Source organism: Meriones unguiculatus, chromosome 17, assembly GCF_030254825.1.
Source record: "Meriones unguiculatus strain TT.TT164.6M chromosome 17, Bangor_MerUng_6.1, whole genome shotgun sequence".
Classification (NCBI taxonomy): domain Eukaryota; kingdom Metazoa; phylum Chordata; class Mammalia; order Rodentia; family Muridae; genus Meriones; species Meriones unguiculatus.
Genome location: NC_083364.1, coordinates 22,451,744 through 22,465,734, shown reverse-complemented (window position 1 = coordinate 22,465,734; position 13,991 = coordinate 22,451,744). Strand labels below are relative to the sequence as shown.

The 13,991-nt window shown below is 47.0% G+C and overlaps 1 protein-coding gene across 3 annotated transcripts in view; it reads left to right on the top strand.

Moving 5' to 3' along the window:
- Positions 1 to 13,991, top strand: part of Dgcr2 (DiGeorge syndrome critical region gene 2) — a 62,187-nt gene that overhangs the window by 37,007 nt on the left and 11,189 nt on the right. For 2 of the 3 annotated variants that reach the window (XM_060370021.1, XM_060370020.1), the window contains 4 exons: positions 2,313 to 2,436; positions 4,533 to 4,751; positions 5,793 to 5,869; positions 6,198 to 6,374. In XM_060370021.1, coding sequence (XP_060226004.1) covers positions 2,313 to 2,436; positions 4,533 to 4,751; positions 5,793 to 5,869; positions 6,198 to 6,374 — 597 coding nt within the window. The remainder of the gene's footprint in view (positions 1 to 2,312; positions 2,437 to 4,532; positions 4,752 to 5,792; positions 5,870 to 6,197; positions 6,375 to 13,991) is intronic. The other variant, XM_021653325.2, reaches the window with a different exon arrangement.

Genomic DNA, 13,991 nt, shown 5'->3' with positions numbered 1-13,991 from the left:
GAAAAGCCCACCCCGTTCCCAGTTAGCTTTTTTTCTCCTTGTTTCTGGTTTGTACCGTGTTACTGCTGCAGCCCCATGCCTGTCTGCTGCCTGCTCCCTGCTGTTGAGGCCCCTGGGCTCTGTGTGAAACTGTCAGCCTTTGAGTAAAGGCTCAGGTGTTGTCATGGGGTCCTAGCAAGGCAATAGAAAAGTAACTAGACACACTGCCCCCTTCTCTGTTCTGTCCTTCCCCCTTTTTTCCTCTTCTTTTTGTCTCTGTGAAGCTGGAGCTCAGGTCTCATGGACGATAGGTATATGACCACTGACCTGATCCCAGTATTTTTAAGGATTTGCATAAGGAAAAAAGGAGACTTAGGAGAAACTTAATATAGTGATGATTGATATTTTAAGTTTTAAATACTTTAAATATTTTACATTAAATATTGTTTCATAATGAGAGGAGCAAACCCTATTAAGTAAAATTTAGCACGTAGGATATTGGAATGAGATATATAGAGAAATCCTATATAATTGATTCTATCACTGTACAATTCTATATAGTGATAGAATCAAGGAAGCAATTTGTAAGGTCATTCCTTGTCATATCTTCAGTCTCAGGCTAGCCTGAGGAAAACCATTACAGAGTCTGGTCTAATCTTACTTTCCAGGGCAGCCCTGCATACCCAGTATCCTACTGTGAGATCCTGCTATTAAGGTTGAAGCCTGGTGTTTCCAGCTAGCCCCTAAGCATGGTGCCCTCTCCACCTGATCCGGGGAACCCCAGATATCCTAAGGCTCTTCGCATAGCTCTCAAGGGAATTGCAAGCCCAGCCCTTTCCTGATAAGAAACCCATTGAGCAAGCACCCATGCTATATGCTAATGAGATGTCTTGGTGTCTTGGCTTTCAACCAATGACCTTTAACTGTGCCTGGAGTTCCCCACCCATGGGATAATCAAGTACTGCTTTCCTTCTCTTAGGAGAGGGCTGTGTTATTACATGTAAACCAACTGTCCCTGGCATTTCTAGCCCCAGCGAATCAAACGCATTCACCCTCAAAACTCCTCCCACTGCCCAAGGGTTAGAAGTCCCTGATTCACGAAATCAAATTTTTCACTATTCCTTCACCATGACTGCCTGAGGTTCATCATTTATTCTGGGGAAGGAAGTGCTCCCTGAAGAAGGGCCACTGGTCCCCCCTCTCCCAGCCTTGGCTGGCCAGCATCCTTGAGCTCCTGGACCTCAGCCACGTGCTGCTTGCATCCGGTTGGAACTGCGTCTCACTGAACCTGTCTTCAGTCTGCCCGCACCCCTAGTCCCCCTGCTTACAGGGGCTTAACCAGAGGGCTGTAACTCTGCAGTATCATCACAGGCTTTTGGATGCTCAAATATCCACTGCTGTCTGGTACCAGCAATCTCATTTTAAAAGAGCTAACCATAACACCCAAGTGGAAAACTCGTTTTCACCTCCCCTAATGAGAAAGGGAGCCTGGCCTAGTGCAAAGGCCTTGCCCTGAGGGCTCTAATCATTCCTGAGAGAAGTGGAGCCTTAGATCCCAGAGATTTCTCTGTTCCTGTCACAGCCCAGGTTTCTGTCAGACACAGAACAACACTGCTCTGCCTGCACATTGTCCTGATGCAGGTGGAGTGGGAGATGGGTAGGCCCAAGAGGCATGTTGGCTCTGATGTACCCTGATCAGAGACCTTGGGTCAGTCACCTTACTTTTGTTCACTCTTCCTTTGTGAAGGAAATTGTTAGATCATTCTATGTAAAACTAAAGTCTCCCTCTCTCCTCAGTCTCCTCTTCACACTTGCACACCAGGACCCATGCCAGTGCTTTGTGTCCTGGGGCACTGGCCTGGAAGCTTAACAGCCTCAGGGGACCTGCAGCCAGGTGGCCCAGGGCAGTGACACTGGTGGAAGACTGCATGTGGTGGGCTTTCCTGTATGCTGTCAGGCTCCCAGACCTGGGATGCAGGAGAAGGCCTCCTGGGCCTTAGGAAGAACTCACTCCCCAGACATCCCTGTAGAGCTGGCCCTGCTGACCAGTGTGAAGCCAGCATGGCTAACTCGTGGCTGTTCTAGGAATGCTTGCGAAAGGGCAAGACCCCAAGTCATAATAGAAATAAAGTGAAAAGTGTCCTTTACCAGAAGCACGCTTGTCCTATTTGATGTAAGCATCTAAAGAAACTCAGACTGTGACTCGTGCCACAGAGCGCTTGGTCTTTCCAGCACTCCAGCACCGAGCTGCCTTTGGACTTGGTGCTGGCCAACTGCAAAGCTGTACATTGGCTGCTGCTAGTGAGTTCATAGCACACTTCTTTTGCTTTCAGAAGTGACTGGAGAGGCCCGTTCTTATGGAAAGGAAACTGTGGACCTGCGGCAGGGGCGGACCAAAGGAGGTGACCCCACACACTTTCACACCGTGAACGTGGCTCAGCCTGTTCGCTTCAGCAGTAAGTTGCAGACCTGTTCTAAGACAGTGCCCACTAACATGTGTGTTATCCAGACTCCGCCTGGAGCCCGCAGCCTTACTCAACCCTGCCTCTCTCCAGGCCAGTGCTGAGGGATGGGTTTACTAAAGCAGACCTGGAGGATGTCAGGAGGATGTCAATGAGGCTGCATGCTGGCTTGCCACAGGCATCTGGCTGTGGAGATAAAGGAGGCTTGGTACCCAAGAAAGCTCTAAAGCCAGGCTGCATGTTTTCGCAGTGCCTTCAGAGATAGTAACACTGACTCACCCTAAGGACGTTTTGTAGTTGTGTTCTCCTTTTCTAGGTGGAGAACTAGGCTCTGAGAGATTCCATAGTTGCAGAGTGAAAACACTCTCCCTTTTCTGAATTAGTAAATGAGTAACCCATGACATTCAACTTCTGCAGGATTGTAACAAAGCATAGTTTAAAATGCCCTCCACCCTGAGAGGCTGACGCCCTCTCAGGTTATAACACCTTACGTTCAGGAACAGCCAGATCTTTGGCAGAAACTGCTGTTTCCTGTGCCTGCCGTGAGGTGGTGGTGGTGGTGGTGGTGGTGGTGGTGGTACTTGTAATAGTAAGGGTTGTCTATACAAACAGAACTGATAGAATGAATCTGTTGAGAGGGAGGGGGGATTTATTAAAATGTCGTATAGATTGTGGTCCAGCTAGTTTAATTGTTGTCTACCAATAAAAAGGTCTAAAAATTCAATAGTTGTTCAGTCCGTGAGGCAGGATATCTCAGCTCATTTTCAATAGACATTGGAATCCCAAAACTCTAATGCTAGTGAAGAATGGATTTGCCAGTGAGAGCAAGGACAGCAGGCAGAGTGAAAGCTTCCTTCATTCATGTGCTTTATTATAGGCTGCCTCCGGAAGATAGAGCTTCCCATCTCAAATGATTTAATACCCTCACAGATGTACCCAGCAACTTGGGTTTTAGTTAATTCCATATGAAATCAAGCAGACAAGCAAGAGTGGCCATCACAGTCCCCCCAACGTTTGAACACCCTAGATTCTGCGATGCACACAATGGGTGCTGCTTTTACTGAGGTGTATAGTATCAGCACTGTCCATGCCTGAGGGGCACATGAACCACCCAACAAAATGAGATGCTGGAGGTGTCCAGGAGTCAGGCGCTGCCCACCTCCTCAGTTGCTCCAGCTGTGGCAAGCTTCGCCTCCTCCGTGTCATCTGTGAGAGGCAGGTTTGGGTCCTCAGAAATTAGATTTATGGAGCTATTTTAGGGGCATGCTGGTTGGTACCCCGCTGAAAGTACCTGTGTAAACAAAAAAGATGAAGCAGCGGGCTTGCTGGCAGCAGAGGCCAAAACAGCTAATCCTGGTAATTTTCTTATTCCCAAGGCCTCAATGAGACTGTGTAATTACTCTGCTTTGTTAACCAGATGCAGGCAGAGAATTAACTGTTAGAGAAACTATCTCAGCAGTTGTTGACTACTGAGAAAGTTGGAGAACCATGTAAGATTGAGAGGGCCTGGAGACATGTGCTCCCTGGGCTGAACTGTACTTTTTAGGAGAACGTGATCAGTGTGAGCTTAGGGCCAGGAGCTTATCACTGTCAGTGAAGGCACAGCTGGACAAAGGACCTAGACCACTGTGTACATAAAATGAGTTATTAGGTGTCAAACTGCCAGGGCATATATTCTCTCCCGTCCTCCTCCCCTCTCCTCTCCCTCTCCCTCTCTCTCGGGACAGAGAGAAGAAGAGTGGAGGAAAAGCAAACGGATTGTATATGACTGTCAGCAGGATGGGGATCTTTGAGCTGACTCAGGCTGTGTGGACTGACCTGGTGCCCTTGCCTGAGGTAGTTGACTTCTAGGGAAGAGGAAGGGTGGTGAACAGAGACCCACACCTAGATTCTGTTTACTTAGCCAGAATCTTTCTGTTTAGGACATTGTCCCCAGCACTGCTATTTGGGGAGGCCCTGCCTTGAGCCTATTCATCGCCTCCAGCCCGAGCTCTCCAGCGTGATTCTGAAGTGTGACTGTTGTTGATGAGGCATGTGTAACTTCACTTCATGATCCTAATTTGGGGGACAACTCCCCTTCTGTTCTTCATGCTTCCTAGGGAAATGCCCGACTGGGTGGCACCACTATGAAGGCACAGCCAGCTGCTACCGGGTCTACCTCAGTGGCGAGAACTACTGGGATGCCGCGCAGACCTGCCAGCGTGTGAATGGCTCACTCGCCACCTTCTCCACTGACCAGGAGCTACGTTTTGTCCTAGCTCAGGAATGGGACCAGCCAGAGCGGAGCTTCGGCTGGAAAGACCAGCGCAAGTGAGTCCTGGGTTCAAAGTCTATTCACTGCTAAGTAGTCACTGGCAGCCCACATTTGGGGAAGACAAATCCCCATCAGTAGAAGCAGGTAGAGATCCAGGGGCCTAGTTTGGCATCAAGATGAAGTTGGGGGCTTTTGAAGGAACAAGGAAGACAGGACACTGTCACTGTTTTGTGGGACCACGGACCAGCCTCTTTCACTGGTTCCCCTACGGATACAGCTACACTTGGTGATTGTGGCCAGAGTGTGCTAACCCGAATCCCAAGGGGCTGCTCAGTGTGGGGCGCTGGACACGATAAGAGTACACAGGTGGCCGGGATGTCTTCTGAGAAAGTGAGGCCTGTCAGCGATGCTGGGCACTCCCTGTGGCCCTGCTTAGGCTTCCAAGTGCATGCGCATGTGATCATTGATGGGTGCAGGGCATGTGCCAGGCCTAGCTCAGGCAGTCTGCCACCTGAACTCTGTGCCCTGCTCAGTTAGAGGAAGCGGAAAAGTGGCAGCCAACCTGAAGGCTCAGTATTTGTGGGGCTTTGGCTTATGGAGCAGGAATGTACCTGAGTGCTCCGTACCACCTTCAGAAAGCACCATATGCCCTATCCATGCTGTAGCGCTGGAGGTTGGAAATGGCAGCCAGTTGTCTCTCCTTCTCTTTGGGTCGAAAGATGGTCAGTGTTTACTGCCAGTTACCTGCTGCTTCCCAACAGTGGCACAGTTGCCATTCTGCCAGGGGAGCATGATGACCTAAGAGACAAATGGCAAGAGGGCCATTTCAAGATAAGCTCCAGTTATGTCATCCATACATGACTTAGGAGGCTGAGTCACTAGAGTCAAGAACTCAGTTCTAGAGTCCAAAATGGAGACATAATTTGCTGCTGGAGAAGACTGCTTGCCTTGCAAACTTGAGCCGTTGGGACCAAAAAATGATAAATATCCTCAGTGCTACTAGATACACACCTATGTACTTAATGTGTGTTGTACCACATGTGGTCATCAGTGGCTGTCCTCCCGGGTCCTGAGCTTTTTCTCTCTGTCCTCTCCAGGCTCTGGGTTGGCTACCAGTATGTGATCACTGGCCGGAACCACTCCTTAGAAGGTCGCTGGGAAGTAGCATTCAAAGGTATTTGTGGTTAAGTTGGAAACCAAGGGAGCCACCCTGACTCAGAAGACCCTCTTGGCGTCTCCCTCCTTGCCTCCTTCCTCCCAGTGGCGTCCTGATTTGTAGGGACACCGGGGGGGGGGGGGGGGCAAGGCACACGGAAGTGGGGAGTGGTTCCAGAGAAGGCACCCAGGCTGGCATACTGCCTGTGTTTCTGGGACCTTTGCTGGAGCTACAGCAGTCTCTGGCTCTTGCAGTCCTCCAGCCTGTGGTTGGTGTCCTGTTGACACAGGGTCCCCCTTGAGGATGGTGTGTGACAGTCTAGCCTCACCTTCAGTCTTCCCCACAGGATCTCCAGAGGTGTTCCTGCCCCCAGATCCCATCTTCGCCTCCGCCATGTCTGAGAGTGACAATGTGTTCTGCGCCCAGCTCCAGTGTTTCCACTTCCCTACCCTGAGGCACCACGACCTCCACAGCTGGCATGCCGAGAGCTGCTCTGAGAAGTCTTCATTTCTGTGTAAAAGAAGTGAGTCCCAGTCAGCCGCTAGCTCTCGCCATGTATACTTTAATGGAGATCCACCCAGCAAGCCTCCAGCTCTCAGGCCTGGGCAGCCATGGGTATTCTTGACCTCTGGTTTCCTGTCCTGTAACAGAGACAGTTCCTGCTTTATGCTTCAGTATCTTGAAGAGATTGGGTGAGAGCAGTGATCTGAGGGCTTGGGAAGCCTGTGGCACCTCTGTGGTGTTGAGAATCTTAGTGATATATGAGCTGGGCATCCTCTTGGCTGGCTGCTCTGTGTGAACTCTCTTCTCTAATATGTGGAGCCAGGAGTCTCCCCAGCCCTTTGCCAACATGCCCACCCTAATTTACAGCAAGGGCTGTACTTGTACTGTAGACACAGCAAGCAAAGAGCAAAGCTAGGGCTGCCCCCTTCCAGCTAGTCCCCTGGGAAGGGCTGAGGAGGAAGATTGGCTTTGCTAGCTCCTATAGTTGTTGATGCATGGTTCAAGCTCTGACCTTCTGAACTATCCCTTTCTCCGCTCCTGGTGTGTTGATGCTCCCTCCCTCTGCTCAAGCTTGCAGGTACCCGGGCCTGTTCTGACCCTGCTCCCTGTCAGTTAATGTCAGCGCACACTTCAAGGGAATAACAACTCAGGCTGCACCTCCGTGGCAGCCATGTGTTTCCACTCTCTCTGGCCCTTGCTCTTCTGTGCCATTTTCTCTCCTCCATCAGTTTTAGGGTTTTTGGTTTTTTCCTCCTAGTTTTGGTTTTCCCTCGTAGTGTGGGATTCTCTTAGATACCTGTGCCAACAGTTTTGTGACTTTGCAATCTTCCCCCTGGATTTCTTTACCTCTTCTAGCGGAGATCTGCAGTAGTGTTGACTGGGAGGACCATGCATTCGCCTAGTGGGTCAGCATCAAGCTTACTGCTTTCTGCAGGGTTCTAAAATAGATCCTTAGGGGTAGAGGAATTGCTTTCCTATTCCTTCTTCTCCAGGAGCATTCATGTCACCCAAGTAATTGTTTTACAAGAAGGCTTGTTCTGGTTTGGGGAGTTGTGTAGGTTTTTCTTCTTTAATCTTATCACTTTGTTCACTGTTTGCTAGACTTTCTTTGGCTCTAGGTTTACTGTGTTGCTCATGCTGATCTTGAACACTTGGGCTCAAGTAGCTGTCTTCAGCCCCAAAGTAGCTGGGGCCTCAGGCACTTGCCAACATATTTGATGTTGTGATGTCTGTGTATTTTACATTGCTGAATTTCACTTGCTGGTACTTACCAAGTGAGCCAGACTTGGTACATTCCTGTCCTGTACTCTCCCATATTTTTGTTGTTTTTAAAATGTAATTTAAGTTTATTGGTACAACTTTTTCTTCATAATTCAGATATTATAAAATACAAACAAAATTAGCTTTCCACAATAAGTAAGTCAACAATTGGCACTAAAAAATATCCCAAGGACCATGACATGGCTCAGCAGGTAAAGGTGCTTGCTGCTGAGTCTGATAACCTGAGTTCAGTGCCCAGGACCCACTTGGTATTAGGAAAGAACCACCTTCCCCAAGTTGTCTTTTGACCTGCACATTTGCGCTATGACACATACGCACCCACCACACACACACACACACACACACACACACACACACAGTACAAGACACACGTAAATAAATGTAATTTAAAAATTCTTTTTAAGTTTTTTAGATAGAAATGAAAGAATCAAATAGAGATCCAGTTATCAAAAAGAAAGTATTCAACATATTAAAAGTTAACAATAACTTGTGTGGAACATAGAAAAGTCACATTTTGCTGGGCCTGTTGGTGCACACTATTTATACCAACATTGGGAAGGTAGAGGCACGTGGGTCTCTTGAGTTCTAGGCCAACCAGGGCTACACTGTGAGACCGTATCTCAAAAAAAAACAAAACAAAAACATTTTGCCTTTCTTAGAAAGGCATTAGGTTTTGAATATACCAATGTTGGTAGCCAGGTTGTTTGTTTTTAATAAGAAATGGCATTGTAGTGCCGGTCCAACAGTGTTTCCCTTTAAAACAAGTAATCAAGAGGCATCCATGAATGTCTTGTCTTGGATGCTCTTTTGGAGAAAACCCTTGGTGGTTTAGGGAAACAGGAAACTAGAGGTGGGACAGCTAGGGATATGCAGTGGCCTAGCGAGAGATAGAGAATGCTTACTGGCCAAGTTGAATTCACCCTTTCCTTGGCCATTTTTATTCCCTCTACTACAGTTTGTCTTTTTCTTTTACTTTTTCATCATATAAAGTATAGAATATGGGTAGCTCACTCCTTTAATCCCAGCACTCAGAAGGCAGAGGCAGGTAGATCTCTGGGAGTTTGAGGCCAGCCTGGGCTACCAAGTGAGTTACAGGTCACCCAGAGTTACATAGAGAAACCCCGTCTTGAGAAAAACCAAAAAGTGTGGAATATAAACCAGACCCTCACTGCCTGCTCAGCAGTATTCAATTCAAGCATTATCAAACTATCTACATACTGATAATTCCCACCAAGTCTCTTGGATAATTGACCAATATACAAAATCTCAGTGTACAAACAGAACTAAAACACACTTAGTTAGTGCCCAGAAGCTTCAAATACTCAGCTGAAGTGAAGCACAATCGCGTTGTGTCTTCTCCGTCAGCATGCTGATGTGCTCATGACATGCTCCTGTGTGTGGTGTGTGTTTACTATTTCACATCATGCTTAAGATCTCAGTACCAACCACCCAGATAGAGCAGGTCTTAGGAAGATTGCCTCTCATCTGTTTCCCTAAGCTAAATAACCATAAAGTCAACTTTATGACATGACATAGGTCATACTAGGTTGTGATGACATGCTGGGTCCAGCCTCACTGTAGCCCTTCGTGAGGTTGGTAGGACCAAGTGTGGAAGCCTGCGTTGGTCCTCTGAAGCACGCCATGTGTGATAACTGGGCTCCAGGCTGTTGCTGCTCAGTCCCCAGCTGCAGCCTTGCTCTTTGAACAAATGTCAGCAGAAAGATTCTTTGTATTATTTTTTAAGCATCGTGTCTGCGTGTGTCTTTGAGCGCATACATGTGTCCACATGTTGAGTTAGAGGGCAACCCTCAGACGTGGATTGTTTTTCTTTTTCACCATCTGGATTGAACTCAGGTCATAAGTCTTGGAAGACAAACGTTTTTCCCAAGATGATTTTTTCTAAATAAGGTTGACTCCAGGGTACTGTAATCTGTCTGAACTGTCTTTGTCATGCTAGTTAACTTTTCTTACCAGGTCTGGGGAGGTGTAGCTGCAGTACTCCTTGACCGCCTTAGCACTGGGCATGAATTTTCCTGTAGGGCTCCTGCTTTTCCATCTCTCAGCATTTGTTGAATAAAATAAGTAATCTTGTTCTGTGATTAGAATGTGCTTAACACAGCTGCCAATTACATACCCTCCACCTCTGGAATGATGTGGTTGGCTCCTCCACTCTCTGGTACAGTACCCGTCAAAGCCCATTCTCCTGCTTGAGTTTTAGAATGTAGCTAAAATAAGAACAGCCTGTGTAAGCTTGGAACATTAAAAGACTCTGCTAGTATTCCAGCAGTCTAGTCCTTTTTCCTGGTGTAGTCAGATGAGATTTAACAAAGACTAAGTAATGGTCTTCAGGTTCTGCCCTTAAGTGTTTAAAGATCACATAACACTTTCCATTGGACTGAAATCTTTTTTGGTTTTTCGAGACAGAATTTCTCTGTGTAACAGAGTCCTGCCTGTTCTGGACTCACTTTGTAGAGCAGGTTGACAAAACTCACAAAGGTCTGCCTACCTCTGCCTCCTAAGTGCTAGGATCAAAGGCATGTGCCATCACGCCTAGCAGGCCGAAATCTTTATCTGTAACATGGCAGAATGGCCACTCTACTGCATATATAGGCTCATTAAAACCACTCCGTCACCCTTTGAGTTTTGATTACCTACTTTGTGTCTGTGCTGTCAGTAGCAGCGCAGGCGATAATAAAGTGTGGCTGTTTCCAGCTTCTCCTGGTGTTCTATATCCTGTGCCTGCTGTCACCATCTGCTGTGCTGGTTGAAGCCAAGGCTTGACAGCAGATGAGAGCTCCCTGCCCATCTACAGCCAGGCTACCCTCCGGGGTAGGGCTGCTGGGAAGCTGAAGCAGCAGTAAACTAGGAAGCGGTTCCCTGCACTCTCTAAATCTATGCATGTTGAAGATAATCTTGTCTTTGTATGTCTGATAGACAGGACTGTAGGGCCATCTGCCCTGGGAGGGGAAAGCAGGGGGAACCGGGTGTAACCTAGGGAAAAGCTCCGAAGACACTGTGATGTTCCTTGTGTGACCTAACTGTGTTTGTCCTACCAGTTCAATGTCCGTGGGAAATTAGAGATACTACGGACTTGTAACAACGTAGTATATTTACTAAGAATAAAGACATACTATTATGTAAGCGTGGTACATTTTTCAACTTCAGGACATTTCATTTGATTGTAATACCATACCATCATTAACAATCTAGTGTTCCAGTTTTGTCAGTGGTTCCCATAATGTCCTTTTACTGCTGGTTGTTTGTTTGTTTGTTTGTTTGTTGTTTTCCCAGTCTGGAATCCAGTCCAGAATCATTGCCTCTGCCCGCCATGTTGTCTTGGTCTCATTTCTCTCCTTTGAGTTCTTGCCATTGTTATGTCAAGCGTACCCAAGAGCCTGTTAGAGGGCTACTTGCTTTACTCTTTCTGTCTGTGCCTTCCACTTCTAGGATGCCTGCTTGATCTTTCCATTTATTGACTAAATTTCCCATCTGTAGTGGTTTGGATAAAAATGACCTCCTGAACGCTTACTCGCTAGGGAGTGGCACTATTTGAAAGAATTAGAAGAACTGGGAGGTATGGTCTTGTTGGAGAAAGTGTGTCTCATGAGAGTTGCCTTGGGGGGCTGGAGAGGTGGTTCAGCAGTTAAGAACACTGACTGCTCTTCAAGAGGACCTGGGTTCAATTCCCAGCACCCACATGACAGTTCACAACTGTCTGTAATTCCAAGATCTGACATTCTCACACAGGTATACATACAGGCAAAATACCAATGCATATAAAAATGAAAATAAATAAATTATAAAAACATTTATTAAAGAAGAAGAGTTGCCTTGGTCATGGTCTCTCTTCACAGCAGTAGAACAGCAACTAAGACACCATCTGACCTTGTGTGCGGCCTGTCTTTGCCCTTAGACCCCTTCCTGTACAGGGCTGCGGACTTTCATAGTCTCTGTTAGAGCTGGCTCTGCCTTTGCTGACCACTCTTAAGAGCATGGTGGGGGGCTCTTAATTTTCATTAAAATGCAAACATTTGTTCATGACAGTAGACACTGGTGCTTGCAGCTTGGTCTGTTGTTCAGGAGAGCCTTCATGCCAGGGGAAGGTGAGGCTGGCCTGCCCTTAGCACAGGTACACGTGGATGCCAAGATGTAGAAATTGCTTCTTCACCTCATATTCTGAGATGATCTCTCACTGAAACTGGAGCTTTTTGCTTTAGAGAGGGCCAGTGGTCCGTTAGACCTGCTTTTCTCTCCCCTAATCCCCAGAGCCGGAGTTGCTGACTTACATGGCCATCCTGACTCATGTGGGATTAGAATTCAGATTCTGAAGTTTATACAGCAGGCATTATCCAGAGAGCCATCTCCTCCGCCCTAAGTAGCTTTTCATATCCGCATTGTTCTGATGTCTGTCTGTGCCGTTTGTCTATTTCCTATTTGGGTTGTTTATCAGTTCTTTTACTGTTGAATTTTAAAGGTTTTTTTTTCTATCTGTTTTGTTTTATGTATTCTAGGTATCAGATAGGTGGTTTGCAAACATTTTCCACAATCTGTAATTTGTCTTAATTTTTCACAGGGGTGATTTGGTTTTTTGTTTGGCTTCTCAAGATGGTTTCTCAGATCCAACTGCCTCTGTCTCCCACGTGATGGGATTGAATGTGTACCCCACCACACCTGGCTTTCACAGGGGCTTCAATGAAACAAAGTTAATTTATTAAATCCGCTGGGGACTGACTAAACCCAGATCCTCTGGAAGAACAACCAGTGGTCTCAACCACACAAAGCCATCTCTCCAGCGTCCTTACAATATTGACACTGAGTTATTTTTTTTATATAAATTGTCAAGTTGAGTTCATGATTCCTTCATGTAATACAGTTTGCTCCAGTATGCACCCTCTATGTTGTTTTGGAACATTTGTTAGGCATATATTTTCTGTGTATGGCTGAGCTGACAATTAGGTTAAGTACATAATATTTTATATGACCGTTGATACATTTATTTAGTAATCTCTTTATATTGGTGTGAGCAAAAATCTGGGCTCAGGGGGTCTTGCAGAGACTAATGAATCAACCAAGGACCATGCATGGAGAGGACCTAGACCCTCCTGCTCAGATGTAGACCATGGGCAGCTCAGTCTCCAAGTGGGTTCCCTAGTAAAGGGAGCAGGGGCAGTCTCTGACTTGGACCCTGTGGCTGGCTCTTTGGTCACCTTCCTCTGGTGAGGTGGCCTGATTCAGGCCACAGAGATAGAGGATCCAGATAGTCCTGATGAGACCTGATAGGCAAGGGTCAGATAGTAGGGGAGGAGGACCTCCCCTATCAATGGACTAGGAGAGAGGGACATAAGGAGGGGAAAGAGGGAGGGTGGCACCCAGAAGAGATGAGGGAAAGGGCTACAGCCAGGATACAAAATGAATAAATTACAATACATAATAATAATAAAGAAAAAAATTTTAAAATCGGTGTGAGCATAGAACCCAGAGGCTCCCACATGCTAGGCAAATGTTCTGCCATTGAACTATGCTGCATTGATCGATCACAGTTGCTTTTTAATCAGGTAAGAGAAAAAGGAAAGCTGGGTATAGTGATGGTCAGCTTTGTTCCCAACACTAAGGATGCAGAAGCAGATGGATCTCTACAAGTTACATAATGAGGCCAGGCTACATAGTGAGATCCTGTATCAAAAAGAGAGAAGAGCTGGTTAGTGATGGCACACCTCTTTAGTCCCAGCACTTGGGAGGCAGAGGCAGGCAGATCTCTGTGTTCAAGGACAGTCAGGGTTACACAGAGAAACCCTGTTTTGGAGAGGGGAAAAAATAAAAGAAATAATGAAAGGAAGAAGGGGGGGGGAGGAAACATTGGATTATAATTGCCTCCTGTGCAGCTTGCGTTGGGTGTGGACTCGAGTCGCTGTGTTGGACTAACTTGCCACAGCCTGAAGAGCTCCCTTTGGTAGTTCTTTAAGGCAGGTCCCTCAGCAATTGCAGATTTTGTTTGGCAAGTGTTTACTTTGCCCTTCAGGGTGCTCCAGACTGAACCCAGTCCTTCATGTGTGCTAGGCAAGCGTTCGGCCACCGAGTCACACTGTCCACTCAAACGTCCGCGCAGACTCTCCGCTCCGACCTTTGCTGTGCCTGGTTTTCCTTTGAACCCTTTATGTTGCCTACAGTTGTTTCTTCTGAGAAGTTAGTCGTTAAGTTTACCAGGGTCCCTTACAAGCCACAAGGCATTTCCTGTGTCCTCCTTTAAACAGCTTTACCTTGTCCGGGACTGGAGAGATGGCTCAATGGTTAAGGATACTGGCTGCTCGTCCAAAGGACCTGGGTTCAAATCCTAGCACCCACATGGTAGCTCACA